At 57.2% G+C, this 21,767-nt stretch overlaps 1 protein-coding gene across 5 annotated transcripts in view; it reads left to right on the top strand.

Annotated features, from left to right (window-relative positions):
- RGS3 (regulator of G protein signaling 3) overlaps positions 1-21,767 on the top strand; it is an 80,646-nt gene that overhangs the window by 47,184 nt on the left and 11,695 nt on the right. For all 5 annotated transcript variants that reach the window (XM_075439442.1, XM_075439443.1, XM_075439444.1 and 2 more), the window contains one exon: positions 7,603-7,725. In XM_075439442.1, the coding sequence (XP_075295557.1) occupies positions 7,603-7,725 (123 nt within the window). The remainder of the gene's footprint in view (positions 1-7,602; positions 7,726-21,767) is intronic.

Raw genomic sequence — 21,767 nt, forward strand, 5'->3', positions numbered from 1 at the left:
GCAAATCAGGCCTGATAAAGTGGCATATGACTTGAAATGTGGGGAAGGAGGAGATGATGAGGAGGCCGGTTCAGTGGGGGTTATATGTTAAGGTAGGTGAAAGCTGATGCCGTGTTTTCATGTGATCATGGGGAAAAGAGAACTGTACAGGCAGGTCTGTGAGGGTCAGAAGTGACTGGTGAAAGCTTGTTGGGGGAAGGACGATCAGCAGCCGTGAGCTCCCGCAGCAGAAAGATGGCATCAGCAATGACAAAACTTTGGGATCCAGTCAATTTTCCCATTGCTTTGTTCTCTGACCTCGAAGTGGTCGCCAGAAGCCTTGCATTTTGGGTTGACCTTGTTTCCTGCTGAAATGGGATGGGTTTGGCAGGGGACCAAAGCAGATGAAGTTGTTCCACTTTTCCTTTTTCCCAGCATTAAGGAGGATCTGGTGCCCTGGGTTGGGCTCTGCTGTTGTGGTTTCCCTTCTCTGGTTCCTCTGCTCCTGGTGGGGCTTCAGCAGCCCACAAGATGTCTTGATCCCTTCTTTTTGAATGCTCTGTCTATGCTTTTGGTGCTTAAATAAAAGAAAATTCCCACAAAATGCGATGATAAAAAGGCTGGTTTGGAGACATGAGCTCAGAAACCCTTAAGGCTGTGAATGAGACACGGAGCCAAGAGCTGTGCCCGGCTCTGACCCCAGAGCAGCACTGGCCAAAGGACACAGCCTGTGAGCCCCAGCACAACTCGCTGCAGGAAGGCTTTAACCACAATAAAGAGCAGCGATTTAGGAATCGCTCTCCCTTGCCCGAGCACAAAATCCTGAATTTTGTGCTGTTACAGTCACCCTGCAGATGGTGGAGCACTGCAGGGCAGAGGTGTAGTGGGTTTTGAATTCCTGGCAAGAGAAAGCCAAGTGTCAGCTGGCATCAGGTGCTGCGTGCAGGGTGGGAGAAGGTAGAAGAGATGAGCGTTTGTCTGTGGACTGTCCTCAGTTGAAATGGTGTCTCCGTTTCCTCTAATTCCTAGTAGGAAAAGAGATGATATTTGTCAGATTTGCAGGCTGTGTTACTTGTCAGACGGTCTTGTACTGCAACAAGGTGAAATATCATCTGGGCTGTGGTGGAGAGGGCACTGCAGACAGGACTAGAAGTATTGGTATTGGTCATACCTAAGGTTTTCAAGTAGAGAAAGTCCAGACAAACACCTTGCTGCCTGGTCTTGCCAGTTTTATTACATGAATTTGAAGCACTGAGAGAATATGGAGTGTATTCCTCTGCCTTCCCCTTCCTGCTCCCAGTCCTTTCCAGTATTAAGGGGGGGAACTCTCTTTCCTCCAGCCACTCTGCTGGTGGTGGGCAGGAGGTGTTACCAAATGAAAAATGCATTTCTGCTCTCTGATATTTCCTTTGCTTCCTACATGTCTCACAAGTGGTGGCTCATTTCTGGGATGCAGAAGAGGTTCCCCAAGCGGGGCTGTGTCCTGCACTGCAGCGCACCGGGATGCGTCACCTGGAGTCACCCAGCTCGTGTAAAAGCTGGATGCTCTGTCTGCGCACGCTGAATCCCTCTGCCGTGTCACGCCTGCAGCAACAGCTTAACTTTTCCCTGAAGAGAGGTTTCCATTTTCCTCCCTCCAAAGGATGAGGAGGGGACTGGAGCATCTCTCCTACGAGGGGAGGCTGAGGGAGCTGGGCTTGTTCAGCCTGGAGAAGAGAAGGCTGCGAGGGGACCTTGGAAATGCCTCTAAATATCTGCAAGGGTGGGGGTCAGGAGGACGGGGCCAGACTCTTTCCAGTGGTGCCCAGCGACAGGACAAGGGGCAACGGGCACAAACTGAAGCAGAGGAAGCTCCAGCTGAACCCGAGGAAGAACTTCTTCCCTCTGAGGGTGATGGAGCCCTGACCCAGGCTGCCCAGGGAGGCTGTGGAGTCTCCTTCTCTGGAGATATTCCAGCCCCGCCTGGACGCGGTGCTGTGCAGCCTGCTCTGGGTGACCCTGCTTGGGCAGGGGGTTGTGCTGGGTGACCCCCAGAGGTCCCTGCCAACCCCAAACATTCTGTGACTGGATTCCTCTGTGCGTGGTGCTGAGAAATCCGAGCTGCAGCCTGAACCTCCAGTGCAGTGAGATAACATCAGACCAACACTGCCAACATTTTGAAAAATGCTTCTGAAGGATGTTGCGACATGGACCCATGTGCAGATCACCCCAAATGCTGAGGCATTCCTGAAGTGCAGCTGTACCCAGCGTCCCCATGGCATGCCCCAGATTTCAGCTGCAAGCGGAACGTTCGTCTGTTTCAAGCCAGCGCCCTCCTGGCGTACGCCTGGGGCCAGAGCAGGCGCAGAGGTGGCTGTGGAGCTGGTGGGCAGGCTGCCGCTCTGCGCAGACAGACCCCTGGGCTCTGTCTGCTCTGCCAGCGCCCGTTTGCCTGGGTTAGGTGATGCGGAGTGGCACCAGTAGCAGCAGTTCTGGGCTGGCATCGCCCATGGCCTGTGGTGTACCCCAGGGCGACTCCTGGGCAGTGACAGCTCCCGGTTCTGGGCTCTTCAGGCAGAGCCGGGAGTGTTTGTGTCCCAGCTGGAGAAGCAGATAAGCAGGGCTACTCTGCTTCCCTGGCTCTGTGAATCTTTACACAGCTCAACCTGAACCTGAGTTTTGAGATGGCCACAAAATGTGCTTTTTGGAGGACAATTTCTTAGTGTTTTTCCCCAGCTTTAATACTATGGTCACGTTTCCCAGATGCTGGCAAGAAGAAGAGCCGATATGATACGGTTACAGTACTGGAGAGGTTTCAGGGCGCAGGCACCAGTAGGTGATTTCGGAGGTGAACGGCTGTACCCTGGGGCTGGCCGCCCAGGCTGGAGCTTGCTCTCTTTGGGGCTGTGCTGGGGGAAGGGACGGGTAGCTCTGGGGCTGTGTTTGCAGCGGGTGGCTGAGCTCGGTGTTGCTGTTGCTGGGGCTGCTCGGCTCTGAGCCCTCTTGCCTGAGAGGAAAGGGCATTTGCAGAACGGGAAGGTGGTGGACCTGCTCTCTGTCTGCCAGAGCGGTGTTTGAGCGGGGAGCTCCATGCCTGGCTAGTCTCAGGGCTGGGGATTCCTGTGAAGACTGTTATCTGATGAGACACTTGAGGACAACCTGCAGGCCTGCAAAACCAGACTGAGCCCTGTGTGTTTGTTGGCTGCTCAAAAGTGGGTGGAAAAGGATCTTCTGGCTTTTCCTCCTGGAGGCTCAGCATCCTCCAGGCTCTGCCATGATGTGGTGCTCCCATGGCATTGCTCCTCCATCTTTTCCCTCCTTAGCAGCAGCATCTGAGTCTGATGGGCCTGAGGTGAGCTGGAGCCGCTGGTGGCTCTGCTTCATGAAACAGAATGTCCACTTTGCTGTCTAGATGCCTCTCCTGATCCGTGGGTGTCTGTAGGACAATGAAAACCCATTTCCTAAGACCCAGCCCTTGGTGTCACAAGGAAGGATGGGTACATCTATCCTTCATCTTCATCCACAGAGCTTCCCTGGCCCGAAAACAAGCCACGCAGCAACAAGCCACGCTTGTCTGCAGAGATTGCTGTGTCCCACGAACGGCAGCTCCATGCACATCATCTGCTCAAGCACCCATGAGATCTTGCCACCTTTTGGTCACCCCAGCTTTCAATAGGACTCCTGCTGTTACTGCCAGTGTTTGTCTTTTGGGCACCACCAGTGTGCCCAGCAGTCCAAAAACCACAGGAAGAGAAGTGGTCCCCCCAGCACAGCTTAGCACGGGAGCAAACTAAACTTTCTCATCAGACCTAGCTCTGTGGGTCACCAGCCAGCAGTTGCCCGTGTTTTGTGCACAGGATATTCCCAGGGCTTGCTGTTGCGCTGGTGGAAGGTTTGCTCTGCGATTTAAAAGCTATTGTAGTCTGGGGCCCGTTTCCGAGGTACTTCCCCTCTGGGATCTCTGCTGGGTTTGGCGACGGACCAACGCTCTGAACGTTCGAGGCCGGGGGCCGGGCAGAGCTGAGCTGGGCTGCGAGCCCTGTCCCTGCACCACTTTGCCATGAACCCTGTAGAGAAGGGGAAAGGAGCAGAAGGGCATCCCCCTGATCTGTGGGGGGAACATCCAGCTGAGGACCTGACCTCCCCAGGGAGCAGGTCAGCTGGGGAGCCGGCAGTGAGATGAGAAGAGCTGTGGGGTTAAGGCTGGTCACTGAGTTCAAGGCATTGGAGCTGTTGGGCTTGTTGTCCTGAAAATCAGGGTTCTTTTACCCAGTGTGGCTCGTTGTTATATCTCAGTTTTGTGGTGTTGTGTAGAGCCACACTTGTGTACCAGGTGCTGTTGTGCTGGGCCCTGCATGGGGGGCATGTCTGCAGCCTGGGGGATGGTGTGTAGGGTTGGGGGGCTCTGCCTGTGACGTGCTGCTGTTCTCCGGGATGCCCTCAGCTTATCGATGGGCTGCAGAGCCAACAGTCCTCTCTGGTTGGTGTCTGCTGGGGTCACCGGGATCTCTGCTTGGCCAGACCCCCTTGCCTGTCATCTCCCCATGCCCCTGGGTGCTGTGGGGCAGGGGCTCAGCCTGGGGGAGCATCTGCAGGGGTGAACTTTTCCCAGGGAGCAAAACGGACCCTTTCGTGATGTAGCAGGGCCCGTTCAGGGCTTGTGTTGGTGAGTCTGGGTCCTCCTCTCCAATACATGCCCTGTGTCTTCCTCCTGCTCTCCCCCTGGCGTGGGGTCTGGTGCTGGCGTGGGGTCCAGCGCTACCCTGGAGCCATGGGCTCACCGGAGGCTCCCGCGCCAGCCGGCACGCAACACCTGCAATAACATGTTTTTCAAAACGCTGGGGTGAAGGCAGTCAGAAAGCAACTGGCAGCCACTTCAGTCGCTCGCTTTATCTGGTCGCAGACGCCCCCTTCACGCCATCTGCATCCTCCTTTCCCAGCACCGTGCGATTAAACCCTGTTTTCTCTTTGTAAATATTGGCAGGCGAAGCGGCAGCCTCCCTGAACGAAAACAATAGCGGGGAGGCCGGTTCCCAGAGCGAGCCCCGAGCGGGGCAGCGTGCGCAGGGCACGGCCAGCCCCGGCGTTTACCGAGCTCCCAGCTCCGGCTGCCCCGGCGAGCGGGAGCACTGGGCTGGGCAGCTCGGTGCCCTGGCAGGGGCTGGGCGCCAGGGACCCGTGCCCCAGCTAGGGCTTCATCCCATATAACTGTCAGTCCTTCACACATCTGTTCTCCATTTGGCTGGATCCCACAGGACTTGGCAAGCAGGATCCTGTGCTTTAGAGGCGGCCGGGGGTGCTCAGCCCCTGTGGGCTGCGCTGGCTCTTTCCCCAGCACAGTTGTATGTTGTTTCAGGGGAGCTGGTTGATGGAAGAGGGAGAAACAGACATCTTCCCCTGGGAAACGTGTGTTGGAGAGGTTGAATATCACTGTGAGGGAATAAAGTGCTGAGATTTCTGCTGCTGTAGTGCAGAAATGGTAGCAAAAAATGTACAGATTGGAGAAATGCAATTTTGGCTGCTCATGATCCCCCCGAGCCTTGCCGGCAATACCCAGGACACACACCGAGGTGACTGACCTTCTGCTCTGCCTTTTGGACCAGAGGACAGTCTTCTCTCCTGGCTTTAATATTCCCAGGCTGCTGGGGCCGGGGAGTCTCGCTGGCTCGCTGATGCTGAGCGGGAGGGAGAGGGGCACTTTGCTCTCCACAGCCAGCACGGGCTGAGCATCGCTTTCTGCTAAATTCAATCAAAGAGATGGGGACTGTAATCGAATCAGCAAGGGGCTGCAGAGCAGGGTAGGTGAGCTGTGCGTCTGTCACCAGCAAGGAGATAGGAGATGTCCTTGGAACGGCTTTCAGCCTCACACCGGGGGAAATGCAGCAGCTCGGTGGGGACAGGAGTGTGCAGTAATTACAGCGTCAGTGTGGGTGCTGGACTCCTTGCAGCTGCGTTGACGTCTTCTGGGCTCTGCTGAGTCCTCGCTGTCGTTCACTCCTGGCACCAAGTGTGGGGAAGTGCCAGCCCCGATTTCCAGCCTGGCAGACTGGTACCTGGCTGTACTGTCCTCAAAGCAGGAACGATCAGGTACCTTCCTAGGGACCAGTGGGTATCACAGTGGTACAGCCTGGTGATCTGCTGGCGTGGGACTGGGAGAGGATGAGACCCCTGGGGTGGGCAAGGGCACTGTGACGCTCCAGGGGATGCTCAGAGCATCACTGCAGCTCGGCATCTGGGGGGGAAAGGGGGGCCCTGCCGCCTTCTGTCGCTGAACCACAAACCTCTACTCCATTTTCATAGCGCTCGATAAGCCTGAGCGTGCATTTCCAATGTTTAAGCCTGTTTCTGCTGTAGGAATAGAGGTGCTGATGTCCAGACATAAGATCCAATCTCTTTCCTGGAAGTCTCCTTGGACTGAACTAGAGATCTCTCTTTCTAGAGGTGACGTGGGAGGTTGCTTTATTGACTGCTTTAATAGGGGTTTTGGATGAAATGTGAATGAATTGGCATCCGATGAAAACAGTGTTTTAAATGGCGTGACTAAAAAGCGTTTCCCCTTTTGGTTGTGTTGTGTCTCTGGAGTCACAAAGCTGCAAGTTCCTTAGCTCTCGCTGACCTTTCTGGGAAAAACCGGGCTGTCGGAGACCTGCCCTTCTGGAAGGAAATCCTAGGGGGAAATGAAAAGCCTTTTTCATGCCCTTTAGTGGGAGACTCTTTTTTTCTTTGCAGTTCTGCCCTAAAATACTGCTTTTTTTTTTTTTTTTTTTAATATGTGGCCACAGAAGGAGATGATCCAGCCATGGGTATTACTGGACCCTTTTTAAAGTGAAACCTGCAAAATTCCAGTGGGCAGCAAATGTTACTAGTGCTTAATTTTTAGCACAAGAGATGAGTTTAAGGGCTGGGAGACACTTGCCAAGAGAACTTGGTCAGGAGGTTTCTTAAATGAGTGGGATATAGCCCAGAACAAACCTGTTCGAGAGGATCAGGTCCGTGCCAACAAGGGTGTGTGCAGGGAAGGGGCTAGGGCATGGCGGGAGGTGGCCTCAGCTGGGATGAATTCCCTTCCTCGCTGCGCGTTGCTCGCAGACAGCGCGCGCCCGGAGCTGGAGCATCGTCCTCAAACCAGCCCCTGATGGGTGCTCTCTGCAAGGAGCAGGACAGGCGAGGCCGCTCTGCAGCTCCTCCGAGCTCTGCCTTCCTCCCAGCCCCGCTCAGCCCAAAGGCGTTTGGTTTCATCAACGTGTGCTAACGGCGCCTCGTTAGTGTTTGCATACAGCAAAGTGCAATTTCCATCCTCTAAATTGGCTTCATAGACGCGTTTCCACTGTGGTGGCACAGGGTGCAGAGTTGCTGGTGCTCTGCCCGTGCCTTACCGCTCCGCTCCCGCCTATTAAAGCAAAAGTCTGGTGCTCTGCACCGCAGCAGCCTTTCGCCCTCCGTCTGCGGGAGGTGCCACCGGGAAGCTGGTTTCCCATCCGTTTTGCTTTGTTGTGCCCAGGGCGCAGGACACTGGTGCGAGCTCTCCCATTACACTTGCGTTCGTCTGATACGCTGTGTTGGAAGCCAGTAGTTTGCAAACGAGCCAGGGCCTGCGACACACGGCTAATGACCTTCTCTCTGCCTGTGTTTCCTTTACGTCAGAAGTCGGAGTGCTTATTAAGTTTGGAGGCTTACTCCCAGGAGCAGAAGAAGAGGATCTGCTGGTGTCTGGCCGAGAACATCACCAAGCAGCAACATCCGGCGTCGGCTCCTACGGAGAACAAGGTAAGCGACCCAAGCGGGAGCTCAAAAACCCCGCTCAGAGCATCGTGGGGCTCTGCCTGCGGCGGGGGCTTTGCTCTGGCAATGCTCCTGCCAGGCGAGCTGCTCCGGAGGCTGTTTTTTTGCCAGGTGAGGAGAGAGTTTGTATTCAGGCACTGCTGTGCCTACAGCTTCCTGCCCTGCTCGGGGAAGCAGTTATTGCGTTTGCGTCCGCTGACCGGAGTCGAGGCAGGCTCCAGCGAGCAGCCTGCTTCTGACACCTCCCAGCATCTGTATTTGGACAGCTGAGGCCACGCGACCCGGGGTACAGCCTTCCCCAGGAGCTCGGCTCTCGGGCCGGACTGAATGCAGAGGGAGCGGTTCGGGCCGTGATCTCTGGGTCCTGATTAAAAGGCGGAGGTCATGGGAGCAGTAGTGCGGAGCTTTGCCCCTTCTGTGCACTCAGACAGGCTCGAGCGTTTGATCTGGACCCCGCAGATGGCTTCAAAGCGCAGAAAGGTCATTTGATGAGTGCTGTTTTTCATACCTAGCAAGCCAGCACCAGCACTTTTCCCACACTGACGAGCTTCAGCCTGGCCCGAGAGCACTGTTTAAGCAGCACTGGCAGGAGAAAAGTGTATGTGGAGCAGGTTTGAAGCACTGTTGGGCATGCCTGCGCTGCATGGATGTGGTTAACACCTCCTGTCTGCCTGGCTTCGGGTCTGGGGCTGCCACCACGGAGCTGTTTGGGACAGTGGAAGTCCATGCTGGGGTCGTCTTGTCCCCCGGGAGCTGGGTTCAGACTGTTGGTGGGTGACCCACTGCTCTGGGACAGAGAGAAACACCCTGTGCTGAGCATGTAAAGAGCTTTAAGTGAGGCACATGGGGATCTCAGAGGTGAAATGACCCAGATCCCTCCACTCGGCTGGTGCGTGGTGGTGGAGCAGCTCCTGCCCCACGTCCATGTGTGGGTGCAGCCTCGGTGCGTGGTCTGCTCTGGCTCAAAGGCAGCGACTCGCTCTCGCTGTGCGCGTGGGCAAAAGCGGGAGCAGGCGGCTGCGCTGCTGCCCGGATCCGGAGGCAGAGCGACGCGGCTTCTGCTCTGCAGCATCCCAAACTGGGTCAGCGCAAACATCTCCGCAGGAGACAGAGCCTCCGGATTCCTTTTCCTGCACGTTTCAGATGTACTAAAATAGCAACAACGTACAAAGCCTGAGAACCTAGTTACCAGCCAAACCTTTAGAAACACAAACAGCCTGGGGCAGCTGATTCAGCGAGGTGACAAGACTCTGGCCATGTCTCTTGTGTTCCTGCGATGCGTCTTGCTGGCACGACACAGTGTCCGGGCAGGGGGTCCCAGGCACGGGGGGATGCATGCGATGGGGCTGCTGCCGGGGCCTAGGCAGGGATCTGCTCTCGGCTGGGTGCGATCCAGCCACGGGCTGGGGGATTCTGCGGGGTGAAGCTGTGCAGGGACGTGTTCAAATCTGAGCATCTCGAATAGATCCTAAAAGGGCACATCTTGGCGGCTTTCCGTCGCGACACGTGATCTGGGACCATTTGGGTTTTCAGGTGATGCTGCTGTCTGCCCTCACCCTCCTGGAGTCTCTGTTCATGGCAGGGTGTGGGATTTGGCTCTCTGCTAGACCTACAAGCCCCGTGGCTCAGAGCAAAGCTCTGGAGAGGGTCTGCTCCCTGTGCTGCTGAAGGTACCTGGCTACTGGACAGGTGAAAACGTACTCTAGAAGACAACACAAGCCTTTCTAAGGCTTTTCTGTGCCTCAGTAGCCAAGAGGGAGCTCCTTGTGTGCGGTGGAGAGTCAGTGTGGGCTCTCTAAGATAGTGACAGGGGTTTTTTTGCCTAGGCTTGCCAATGTTGGGAGAAAGCCCACTGGTGGGATATGGGGCTGGGAGAGAGAAAAGGAGCAAAAGAGCAACCGCCAGGCACTGAAGTGAGTTCATGGCATCATTTCCCATCCTAGCAAGGTATAAAATGGCCAGAATGCAATTTTAAAGCAAACTTGACCCTGAAGTGCAAGAAGAAAGAGCATGGGGAAGGAGGAAGCAGCCCTGTGCGAGGCTGCAGCTCCTGAGCAGGCAGGCTCGGATGCTGGGTGTGCGTGCGGGCTCGGATGCTGGGTGGGCGTGCGGGCTGGAGCAGGGCAGCAGTTGCGCGCGGGGCTGGGCTGCAGGCAGGAGCCCGACAGCGGCCAGGGCTGCTGTGACCAGCCTGCACCGCAGCTGGTTTGTCGGGCAGACGTCCCCGGGAATGCCGGTGCAGCGGGAGGCAGGAGCTGGGAAAATCAGTCGGTTCTTGCAAGGGAGAAGTGATCTGTTAGCTTTGCTTATTGCTTACAAGTCATTTGATATTAGGGCTATTTAAGGAAACAGAGCAGTGTCTGTGCTCTGTGCACAGACAAATTAAGCTGGAAATACCAGCCTCTGCATGGCTGATTTCTGCTCCAAACAGGAATCTGATTTGCAAAGCCTTCAAAACTGCTCCAGCTTGGCAAGGGGCAGCTCATCCCGCGGCAGCTGGAGCCCAGCCGAGGGTACGTGGGCTTTGCCGTGCGACGGGAGCGGAGGGCTGGCGCAGCTGGGTGCCAGGCAGGGACGTGCCATGTGCCAGCTGTGTGCTGGAGCTGGAGAACGGGACGCTGTCTGGGCAGAGAGCGGCTGCTCACCAGCCTCTGCGGCTGCTGTGCCAGTGTACGAGCTGGGAAAAGCTCTCCCTTCAACATGTCGATGCTGCTGTTAGTGCCATCCCTGCGTCCTGCCCAGAACAGAGGGCTTGCGACGGGGCAGAGGATCCCCAGCGGGATGGTCACATCTGGAAAGTAGAGGCTGGACTTGTTGGAGCTGTGGGAAATCAGACAAACTTCTCTGAGGGATGAACCCGTTCTGCTGGCTGCAGCAGGTCGCAGGAGTGGTGCTGTGGTTGTTTTCTCCACCTGCAAGGCCTTCCCCACTCTCATTTTCAGGTCTGGGTTGGCCCTGGGAGGCTGCTCCCTGCTCCCTGTCCCTTGGCTGTGCCGAGGGTCTGTAAAACACATCACCAGGGTGACCCAGCTCAGCAGCAGACGTCCCCGAACGGGGAGGAGAGGAGCCTGGAGGTGGGCTGGGGCTGGTGAGGAGCCGCAGCGGCAGCAACATGATTATAGCAAGAGCAGCTTTATGAATTAATCGAGTTAACGAGGCTGCCTCGCCGGGCTGAACAGCGGCCATCTGCGCAGAGCACGATGCTTTTTTTAACCTTGCATTGCTGCGCTGGTCCCGTTTCCAGCCCGGCCCCGCGGCGAATTGCGTTAGTGTGGCTGAAGAGGTGGCGAACGGCAGAGCAGGGGCAAGGAAGAGGCGCCGGGGGCTGGAGCTGCTCCAGCTGCTTTGGCTGCACGGGAAGAGATGAGTGGCACAGCACCCTGCTTGTGACAAACCTGCTACGACCCTCTGATTCTCACTGCTTCTTTCTTTGTGTCTTCCACACTCAGAACGGCTGATTACTCTTCCTTCTGGCTCCGTGACCTGAGATTACCTCGGAGATGATGGCTGGCTGTGTCTGAAAGATGTAGATTACCCCTAAGCTAAATAATTACGGACATTTTGTGGTGTGGACTTTGGGCCCGGGAGCCCAGGACGGGCGCTCCTCTCCTTTCCCGTGGGAGGTGGTGGATCCTCAGCACTTCTCAAAGCCTGGCTCCCAGTCTCTCTCCCATGGCTGCTGACGGTGTGAGCAGGCGTGGACCGATCCTGCACCCCGGCCCTTCCCGGCAGCGCTGGCTCCGGTGCTGGGAATGAGCTGCTGGCGGGTGCGTGGCTGGGAGGGACTGGCCGGCCCCGTGCTGGCCGTTTCTCTGCTCAGGAAGGGCAGGGCTGTTTCTCTCACTATTTACAGCGTGCTTGACAAATGCAAGTAAATGTGCTGTCAACAAGAGCAAACGGCGTGTAATCGAGGGATGATTGAAACCAGGGCCGGCGCGGCGGTGCGGGGAGGGCTCCGCGTGGCAGAGCTGCGGGCGGAGGGACGGCCGCGCTGGCCCCGGCACCTGCGGCGTGGGGAAGGGTGAGCGTGGGTGACCCCTCTCCTGCCCCGTGCCCTGCCTCCTCTTCCTCGCCCCGAGCACCCTGGTGTGCACCCCTGTCCCTCGGCAACCCCTGGCCCCCAGCACCACGCTGCCTTCAGCAGCACCCTTGCTCTTTGCAGCGTTTGGGTGGTGGCCATGTACACCCTTGAGCTGGCGCAGCCACGGGGCCGCTGGCATCGGGGTGGCCGTGACAAGCACTTGGGTTGGGGGCCAGTGGGGTGAAACTCTCTCTCTCTGATCCAGCATTCACGGGCTGCTTCGCTCAGCAGTAGTCAGAGTGCGGTCGGCTGTTTGATGGGGAAGGAGGGGAGGAATTTGCACCTTCTCGCTTTGATTTTGGCCCGAAGTCCTTCCGTTTTGGGCTGGGAACCTGCTGCCCCGTCTGCCCCAGCTCTGCTCCAGAGGGTCCTGCTCACCTGCTGCTGTGGGGCAGACTGGGCAGGGCAAGGGTGCAGGAGACCTGGAGCTTCATCAGAGCCTGCTTTTCTGCCACAGTGCCAGCATGAGACGCTGGGCAGGGCTAAGCACGTCACACCAGCACCCGAAGGGCCAACCTGAGCCCGGCCACACACCCTCCCAGCACCTTGCTCGTGCTGTCAGGGTGCTCAAATGGAGGAGAAAACCTTGAGGGTTATTTTGCCCCAAGAAGGGTTAAAGCATCAGCTGTCAGTAGTTATGAGCCAGGTTACAAAAGTAAAGCAAATAAAGGTACTGTTCCATGCTGGTGAGCACAGCCCTGCTCTCACCCTGGGCTGGAAAAACTTGTTACTGGGGACAGCCAAAGGCTGCTTCAGGAACGCCGTGAATTCGGGAGGCTGCGGGGCTGGAGACGCTGTCTGCCTGTGAGTCAGGGTCCAGTTCAGCTCCGTCCACTTCAATATCTGGAGGAAACTGTCCCTGCCAGAGGTCCCCGTGCCGTCAGAGCGAATGGGGACCCTTGAATCCGCGTTGGTGACCTCGTGCATGGTGACGTGTGGATCATGCCCTCAGCACCCGGCAGGCGAAGAAAAGGACAACTGGTTAATTCAGCCAGGACAGGAATTGAAGAGATAGCAGTAGGTGTGAGGCAGTCTGAAAGCATAAAAGAAGTAGATGCAATTTGACCTACCCTGGATTGATCCATCCTGAGCCATATTCTTGCTGGGCTTGTAGCCCTCTTTCATGGTAACAAGGTCCAAAAAGCAACTCGGGCATCCAAGGCTACCTGGGGGGTTTTACAGCTCCCTGCGAGCCTTCAAAGCATGTCTCAAATATCCCTTTATGAATTTAAGGATCCTCTTTATGCAGTAGCCTGGCTGTTTATTCCCTGCAGTGCAGGTGAGCCTGGATGAGTGTGGAGGGGTCCTGGGGCTGAGCTTTCACCCCATCATTCCCTGCTTGCGTTGGATTCCAGTCCTAAGCGCAGGGACACAGCACAAAGCCTGGGGTAGGCTAGGATTCACCTGACCGTTTGCATGGAGCTGGATGAGGTGCTGGGTTGGGGTACTGGGCTTTTTAGCATCTCCCCGGCACCGAGCCCTGGCTTTGTCAAGCTTGGTTTCCAGCCCTACCAGCTCTTGGTGCTGGCCCTGGTGACGTGGAGGTGCTGGGCACTGCCAGCCCAGGACAGCCGCTTGCTTGGCCCCGGTGCCGCTGCCTCTCGGGCTCCCAAGGCACGTGTGTGCCGGGAGCGAGCAGGGAGGGACGACAGAGCAGATGGGATGCTGAGAGCCGCAGCTCCGGCTGTATTTGTTCATTTGCTTAGCTGGACTCCAAAGCCATGAGCAAAGCAGACCTCTCCTCGCTGGCAGGCACCGGCTCCTGTTTCTCTGGCGCTGTGCGGTGTTCTCCCCGCCACGTCCCGCGGCCACAACGATCCTTCCCGCATCCCCCCCAAGCAGGAGGGCACGGTGGCGTCACAGCGAGCAGCCACCAACACTTTCATCATGGTCAGAGGCATTTTTAAACCCTTGAAGGTTTGTTTCTCACAAGTCCCCAGGAGGGCTGGTAAGAGCGAGTGTGCTGGCAGCCAGGGCCGGGTTGAGATCATTTGCTTGGGGTAGTCAAAGGCACAGGCTAAGTGGTTTAAGGCAGCGCTGCTGTGATTTAATGAGGGTGCTGGAAGTGCTTTGGCGCAGTGCTGCCTGTGAAGGGGGGACGCTGCCTGGGCCAGGTAGGGCTGGCACCGTCCGCTCGGCTGGAGCACCCCTCTCCTGCACCCAAACGGCTCCTGTTCCGGGTAGGTGCCAATGCTCTTCCCTTCTAGCGTGATGGGGGGCTGCGAGCGTGTGCTTGAGCAGACCCTGAAGCCAAGTTCAGGTACCTGCTTGCAAAAGTTACTCGAACCCTGATATCTTTGCAAAGCTAAAGGTTGTGTTGAAAATGCTGGGGGGGCTCTGGGTAGTGATGCCCAGAGCGGTGTGGGATTGACAGCATGACTGCAAAAGGGTTGGGTTTGGAATTGGAGCCACCAGTGTTGGTTTTGGTACCATTTCAGATTCCTCTCTTCTGTGTGTGGCTCTGTTGGTGCCAGTCACAGGCAGAGCTGCTCTGCCCGGTCCTCCTGTCTTGGTGGTTGTTCCCTTGCTGTGATCTGTGCCAGCAGCAGCAACAACTTCCGTCGCCGACCTCGTGGTCCTGTTGAGAGTGGTGTTGGGATGAGCCCTTCACAATGGCTCTGCAGTGGCTGGATGCACCCGCTCAGGCTCATGCTGTCACCTCCCTCAGCCTGCACAGGGGACCATGCTCTGCCCCTGCAGATAACACCGCAGAAAGGTTCCCCTGCACCTTGTTTGCCCCATCAGGGAGAGGATGCGGAGGGTTGTGGGCTGAGTGCCCGTGAACGGGGATGCGCTCCTTCCTGCCCTGTTCCCACCCCTCTGTTTTTTGTACTGCCAGGGATCACAGAATCACAGAATAGTAGGGGTTGGAAGGGACCTCTGTGGGTCATCTAGTCCAACCCCCCTGCCGAAGCAGGGTCACCCAGAGCAAGCTGCACAGGACCTTGTCCAGGCGGGTCTTGAATATCTCCAGAGAAGGAGACTCCACAGCGTCCCTGGGCAGCCTGTTCCAGTGCTCTGTCACCCTCAGAGGGAAGAAGTTCTTCCTCGTGTTCAGACGGAACTTCCTGTGCCTCAGTTTGTGCCCATTGCCCCTTGTCCTGTCACTGGGCACCACTGAAAAGAACTTGGCCCCATCCTCCTGACACCCACCCTTCAGATATTTGTAAGCATTTATAAGGTCCCCTCTCAGCCTTCTCTTCTCCAGGCTGAACAAGCCCAGTTCCCTCAACCTCTCCTCGTAGGGGAGATGTTCCAGTCCCCTCCTCATCCTCGTAGCCCTGCGCTGGATTCTCTCCAGTAGCTCCTCATCTTTCTTGAACTGGGGAGCCCAGAACTGGACACAGTACTCTAGATGAGGCCTCTCATTTGTGACCCAGACGTCATCTCGCTAGCCTCCAGCACTGGGTCCCACCACGCTCACCCCATGGAGCAGGGCTGCTCGGGTTCGGGGCACTTGCAGGCAGTAGCTGGTAGCTTGCTCAGGCAAGCTGGAGCTGCATCGCCAAAGCGCTGGGCACAGTGCGGTGAGTGTGTGCAGGTTTGGGTGGTGGCTGGGTCTGCTCCTGGCTGAGAGGGGCCAGGGACCCAGGCTGGGGGTGCTCTGAGTCTCAGGGCCGGCTGGGCGCCCCTGGCGTGGTGACATCCCTGGGCTGTGTGCCCATGTCCCGCAGACCTGTGGCCTCATGGAGGGACTGGCTGCAAAACCCCCCCGGGCTCAGCTGCCTTCGCCAGTGCAGGCAGGATAGGTGCTGACACAGCTGCCGAGGTGGCCGTGCCGTGTTGCTGCTGTCGGAGACGGCATCGTGCAGTGAGCTCGGCTCCGTGTCCAGCGAGACCGGGTGAGGGAGCTTTTACGTTACCCGTACCACGGCAGGGCTGCGGCCACCTGCGAGGAAGACGAGGCAGCGCATTTCCCTGCCCCATCCCAGGAGCATCCACGAGCCTGCCGCTGGCTGGGAGCAGCGGACACGTGCGTGCCCGAAGTCCACGCAGGAGCAGAGCCGCGCACAGCTTGTCACCGCAGCGGTGAGGACCCACCAGCGAATGGTGGCTGTGGTGCAGACAGCCACCGGCAAACGGCTGTGCTCGCACACACCGCTGCGCTCGCTCTCCGTAGCCATCAGGGCAGCTTGCCTGTCTCGATCAATAAAGCGTAACACCAGGAGGAGAAATGTCCAGACAAGGCCGTCGGGTTCCCAGCCCGGTGTGGATGGGGGTGTCGTGAGAGGGCACTGGCCCTTGCAGGAGGAGGGAAGGGGCAGGTAGTCGTGCATGGGCTGTGCCCCAGATGACGACTGTACACCCTCCTGCGTGTTTGTTCTCCCTGTCCCTGCCTGTTTGGGTAGAGCCACTCATAAGGGATTGCAGCGCAGAGGGCAAAGCACCGCCCTGTAGAGCATCTCCCACTTCAGAGCTCTTTTGTAGGAAGTAGTTTGGGGAAAAAACCCAACTGCAAACCTGCAGCGGAGTTTGATTTAGCAGGAAGCACTGGAATCGGTCTGCGGCTTGGTGTCGCTCGGGGGGCAGGACAGGGCAGGAGACGGGGAGCTGCAAAAGCGAGCGCAGTGGGTTTCAGGGTGATACATAGCTCTTCCTCAAGGCAGAGCGGTCAGCGCTTTTATCAGCAGGTAATAGTGCCTCCGGGGATTGCTAGCAGAGCCGTAAATAGCACGAGGGGCACGAGGGAGCGGTGCCTGGGAGATGCTGGGGCGGCTTCAGCTGCTGCTTGACACGGACGTTAATAACCGCCGCGGCAGAGCCTGCGCTAGCATCTGCCGAGCTGCGGCTGCGGGCACATGTCGGGGCTGGGGCTGCCGGAGGGAGATGCCACTCGCTCGGCCGGTGCAGCTGGGATGCAACTGAGAGCCCGAATTTGGTAGGTTTCAAGTTTGCAGCCTGCGGGCTGTCCCCATCGCCAAGCAGGATCCGGCCGCAGGTCGAGGATCGGGAGCGCCGATGTCCTTTTAGATCAAAGGCGTCTGCTCTGCTCCCCACGCTGGTCCCCTGGCATCCCGGTGCTGGGCTGGACCTTGCTCTCTTCTGGGGAACCTGTGGCTCCTGCCAGGCTGGGTTTGAAGGGTTGGTAACGAGTAGCATCGGGGAGGGGGGAGCAAGGGGGACTGTAGCGGCAAGGGACTTTTTGAGGTTGGCTTGCACATTAGGGCTGTGCATGGCTGTGCTATCTGCATCGGCTGGCTCTTGCTGCGGGAGCGGCTTCGCAGTGTGCTGACACTGTGGGCTTTCTGTTCCAGGGCTTTTAGAGCCTGTTGGAAACCCTCCGTTTACTGGCACTGGGGACAAACCAGTAAATTCAGCCCTCGAGCTGTTTGGGGGGCTCGTAGTGTCGGTGGGGATGGGGAGCACCGGGCAGGGGACGTGTTGGGGTGCAGAGCTGGGACTGTCGGGGTGGCTGCCGTTCGGGGCTGCCGTGTGGGGCTGGCAGCTCGGTGCTGCAGCCGTAGCAGTTCTGCGTTAACTCCGGCTGCTGGGCTGAAGTCCACGGCGCGGGGAGGCTTTGTCCCAGGCTGTTTGCTGACACCTTCAGCCGCTGATCCCGGAATGTGGGGTGCAAGCTACGCCTGCAGACCGGGCTCCCTCCTGCAGACCCTCCGCTACGGGTAAGGCTGTTGCCCTCCATGGAGCATCGGCCCCTGTTCACCGCTGTGTTGTGGGGAGCAGAGTGGCTCTGGGGAGACGTGCGGAGTGCGGCCACCACAGCGCCGGGGCTGGGCCGTACCCCGTCTGCAGAGCAATCGGCTGGGGATGACGGTAACGGGGTAACGGGGTTAGCGCAGGCTGCTGGCATGGGAGCATCCCTTCCCGCAGAGGAGGACTGCTCCTTCCAGGGCTCCGAGGCGTTTCCAGCCCCGGGTTTTTGGGTGGTACAAATGCTCATGCCACCATGGGTGTCTCGTCGGAGGCACATACCCACCCCCGCCGCCCTGCCCCGGCACGCTGTTAGATCTTGCTGTTTGGATTTATAATCCACGCTCGCTTTTGCTCTTACACTAATTGCTCTGTATCAATTATTCATCAGTTCAGTAATGAAGCTGGGAATGTGTAGAAAACCCTGCTGTGCAGTGAGCCCTTGGCTCCGGCTGGCCCCACAGAGCCATTACGGCTCAGGGAGGGCAGAGCGGAGCTGCGCGGGGCATGCTCCTCGTGAGCACTTTCAAAATGACTCCCGTGAAAATTTCCTCAAGTTTCAGTAGTTCTGCTTTGTGTTTCTGGCTTTGTTTTCTTCCTCTCAGCCCCGTGCTCCGTACTTGACGCTGCTTCCTGTAGCCATGTGCTTACTTGGTTCTTAGTGGTCACTTTTTAAGTCTTGAGGATGGCCATCATCAACGGCTTTGGCAGTGTTTCACAGGGACGGTTAGACGTTTCTGATCTGATGGATCTGGGCACAGTTTGTCCCATGCTAAGAACTGAAACTGTAAATTTTTTTCTTCCGCTTTAGGAAAAAACTACTTTGGAGACATTGATGTTTCCCCAGTTGATGTAGGCACTGTTTTTCCCGCATCCCATCTGCCCTGGGGAGGGATGTTACCTCTGCACGGGGAACGCAGTGCCAGCAGCAAAGCTGGCTGTGTCCTCCCCGAAGTGCCCCTGGAGAGGGCCTTGGTCTCATGCCCACGGAGTTAAATGCTTTGGGGACAGGTGAGGCACCTTTGAGCAAAGGTAGGTTTAAGGGCAGCAGGAGCTGGAGAGGTTCCTCCACAGGACTCACAGAGGATGGGGCTGCCGTGGTCGGGGATGGACCCTGAGAGCAGCTCTTCCAGCAGTACCTCAGGAGCTCCATTGCCTCCTCCCGAGGGGAGGGCGCAGTCGGAGCAGAGTGTCCTTCGCTCTTCCCAGGCTGTTACCTGCAGGGACGTCTCTGCTTTTCCCAGTCCCTGATTTTGGCTGAGGAGCAGGGTGCTGCAGTTCTGCTAGGCGTGTGTAGCCTCCTTTTCCCCAGTACTGCAAAGCCTGAACATCCACGTCAGGAGCCAGGAAAGGCTGAATTCAATTTTCTTGTGTCCAGGCTTTGCTTGAGCCACTGCAGCTCCATGACTGCGAGGAGCAGAGGTTTTGAAATAAGAAGCCAAGAGCCTCAAAAAAATCCCTGACCTCGCAGAGCTGGAGATTTAAGGGAATGCCACATATCACGGCAGCGCTGGCAGCCTGGGAGCTGCCAGCACCAGGGCAAGGCCGGTGCAGGCTCCAGCTCACAGCTGTGCCGTCTCTGTGGCTGGTGTTTTCCCAGCTGGAAGTCCCGGCTGTGGGCCACCAGAAAGGGCACCTTATTTAAAGAAGTGTTGGAGAAGTTGAGGCCACGCTGACAAACCCACATCTGTTCACTGGAATTTGCTCTGCTGGTAAACTAGAGCAGTTCTGGTTGCTAGCAGCAACTACAAAAAAAAAGATCAAATGACGAACTGAAGAGCAGAGGGTTTGCAGTGCTTCGCTCCCGTCTTAATTTCAAGAAAACTTTGGAGCCAGTGAGAGATGCCCAAAGGCAGAGGGAGTCCAGGCAGCAGGATACAGGTGCAGAGACTGAGGATGCTGGAGCGGGCAGGGCAATGTTTGTCTTTTTTGGGGTGTGTTGAGGATTGTTCAGTATGATATCAGGTTCTCTACTGCTGTTGCTCTGATCTCAGACCTATCACCCTTCTCCCCCCAGGTTACCCCTGACAGCCATCCTGGGGCTCGGAGGCAGCTCGTTCTTCTACTTTCTCTTCCCCTTCTTGGGACATGCTGCCTTGGCCGCTTAGTCTGAGATAGAAACTGAAACAGTGAAGTGTGAGGTTCTCCCAGGAGGGGATAGTAAAGCCCGTAGGCCTTCTGGCTCAGGATGGGGAAACCCAGATGTTGAGAATGGGAAGATCAACACATTGAGGGCAGGAAGACCCAGATGTTGAGGATGGGAAGATGCAGATGCTGCAAACAGGGAAACCTGCATATTGGGGATAGGGACACCCAGATGTTGAGGGTCAGGAGACCCAGATGTTGAGACCAGTGAGACCAAGATGTTGAGGATGGAGAGATCCAGATGTTGGCTGCTGTCTCCTGAGCTACTGTTGCTGGCCAAGGGAGAGGGCCCCATGCTGCAGCGAGACCACGGGATGTTTGGAGTCCTGAAGGCGGAAGGACAACACCTCCCTGCTCAGGCAGCTTCAAGCACTGCGTCCATCTGCTGCCTCCTCCCACAGCCCTTGGCCACGATGACGGTGAGAAGGAAACCTGGTCGCATCCTTGTCCTTGCTGGCCCAAATCAGCCTTATGCAGCAAGGTGGCCCTTGGCTTCGTGCTGATGAAGTCCCTGATGCCTCCAGCCATGATCAGGCTGGTCGGCTGGCCCTGAAGGCGTTACTACCGCTTTCCTTCCCTGTCTTTCCCCCACCATCAGGTGATGTTGAGCAGAGATCAGCCACGGCCCTTTCTGTGAGGACAGGATTTCACAGCCCCGGTGATGCTTTCAACCCGAGATGGAAACCTCACTTAGTAGCAGGGCTCCTGCTCATATCCTCCATGCCACTGAAGAGCAGCAGAGTCTCTGATTGAATTAGTGCAGGGATTTAATTTAATCCACAAATGTCTCTCATTTTAAAGGAGCCTGTTTGTTTCCTTCTGGGGCCTTATCTGATGTGGGCAACCAGCAATATTAAGCAGAAGGACTGGACAGATAGGGAGCTGTTGGGGAGGGGGAGGGCTTTGTGGGGAGTGAATTGAGGGCTGCGTGGCTTTTCCTCTAATTATTTCATGAAATAATGATGACAGTGATTGCAAGACAAATAAGACATAAACAGCATCATTAAAACACAAGCTGGTGCAAATAGCGTCCTTGCATGGCAAGTCTGGAAACATTCTGGTTTTACAAGAAATTACGGACGGGGGGAGTGAAACAGCCCCAAGGACGAGGCAGGGTGAGCGCTCGCTTGGTGCCTACCACCCGATCCAGCTGTCTCGGGGCCGGGGCAGGCGTCGCAGGTGGGGCTGAGGACACGATGCTGGCTGAATTTCAGTCTGTGGCCTCACTGGGGCAGTTGGGACGACGCTGAATCACAGCCCGTGGCGAGTCGAGCTGGAAGGGGTGCTCGTAGGTGTGAAGGGGGCCCTTTTGGCACAATAAAAAAGGACAAGGCACAGGCTGGCATGGGCGAGCTCCTCTGTGTACTGCCCAAGGGGGCAGCCGGCTGCGGCACTGAACTCAAGCGTCTTGCTGGAAACCTACCCCGCTTTTCGGAGCCGTTCGCTCAGATGGGTGCCTGTGGATGCTGCCGGGTGCTGTGTGGTCTCTGCAGAGTGGGTGATGCCGGTGCTGCGGCTTGAAGACTTCCAGGGTGTTTCCTGGGCACGGCAGCAGCATTTGCAGCCTGATGCTGCCTGCATACAGCTCCCTGGCGATACCCGGTGGTGGGTGATAATCCCCGTGCGCTGGCTCCGCGGGGCGAGGAGGTGTTCAGCAGTGTCCCAGGGGCTGGCTCGGGGGGGTCTGCTCTCACGAGCCAGGACCCCGCGGGGATACGGCCTCCGTCTGCTCCTTGGCTGCCTCCCTTCCCGCTGGGACGTGGGGCTGGATGGGCTGATTCCTGGGGCCGCTGCTCTTTGTGAAGCTGGAGTCAACATAATTTATACAGGGGTGGTGGCTTTGTTAACTCCAGCTTTCTGGTTGCCATCGGGCTCATGAAAATGCTTGGATCTTAACTGGGGATACAGTGATATTTTTTCTGGGTGACTTGCTACCTGGGGCTGGCCCTGTGTAATAACCCCTGCCCCAGCCCTGCAGGGTCTGCCTGGGTGGGAATTCCTTCCCGGAGGGAGCATTTTTCTCTGCCTTTGTCTTTCTCCCCTGCTGAGCTGGTTTTGCCCCTTTGGCTTAGATGGGCTCTGTGCAAAGGGAAAATCACGCAGAAAAGAGGACCCAGCTCTGGCAGGGGGGGCTCATCGCAGGCTCCCCCTG

This window comes from Opisthocomus hoazin, chromosome 19 (assembly GCF_030867145.1).
Source record: "Opisthocomus hoazin isolate bOpiHoa1 chromosome 19, bOpiHoa1.hap1, whole genome shotgun sequence".
In the NCBI taxonomy this organism is placed as follows: Eukaryota; Metazoa; Chordata; class Aves; order Opisthocomiformes; family Opisthocomidae; genus Opisthocomus; species Opisthocomus hoazin.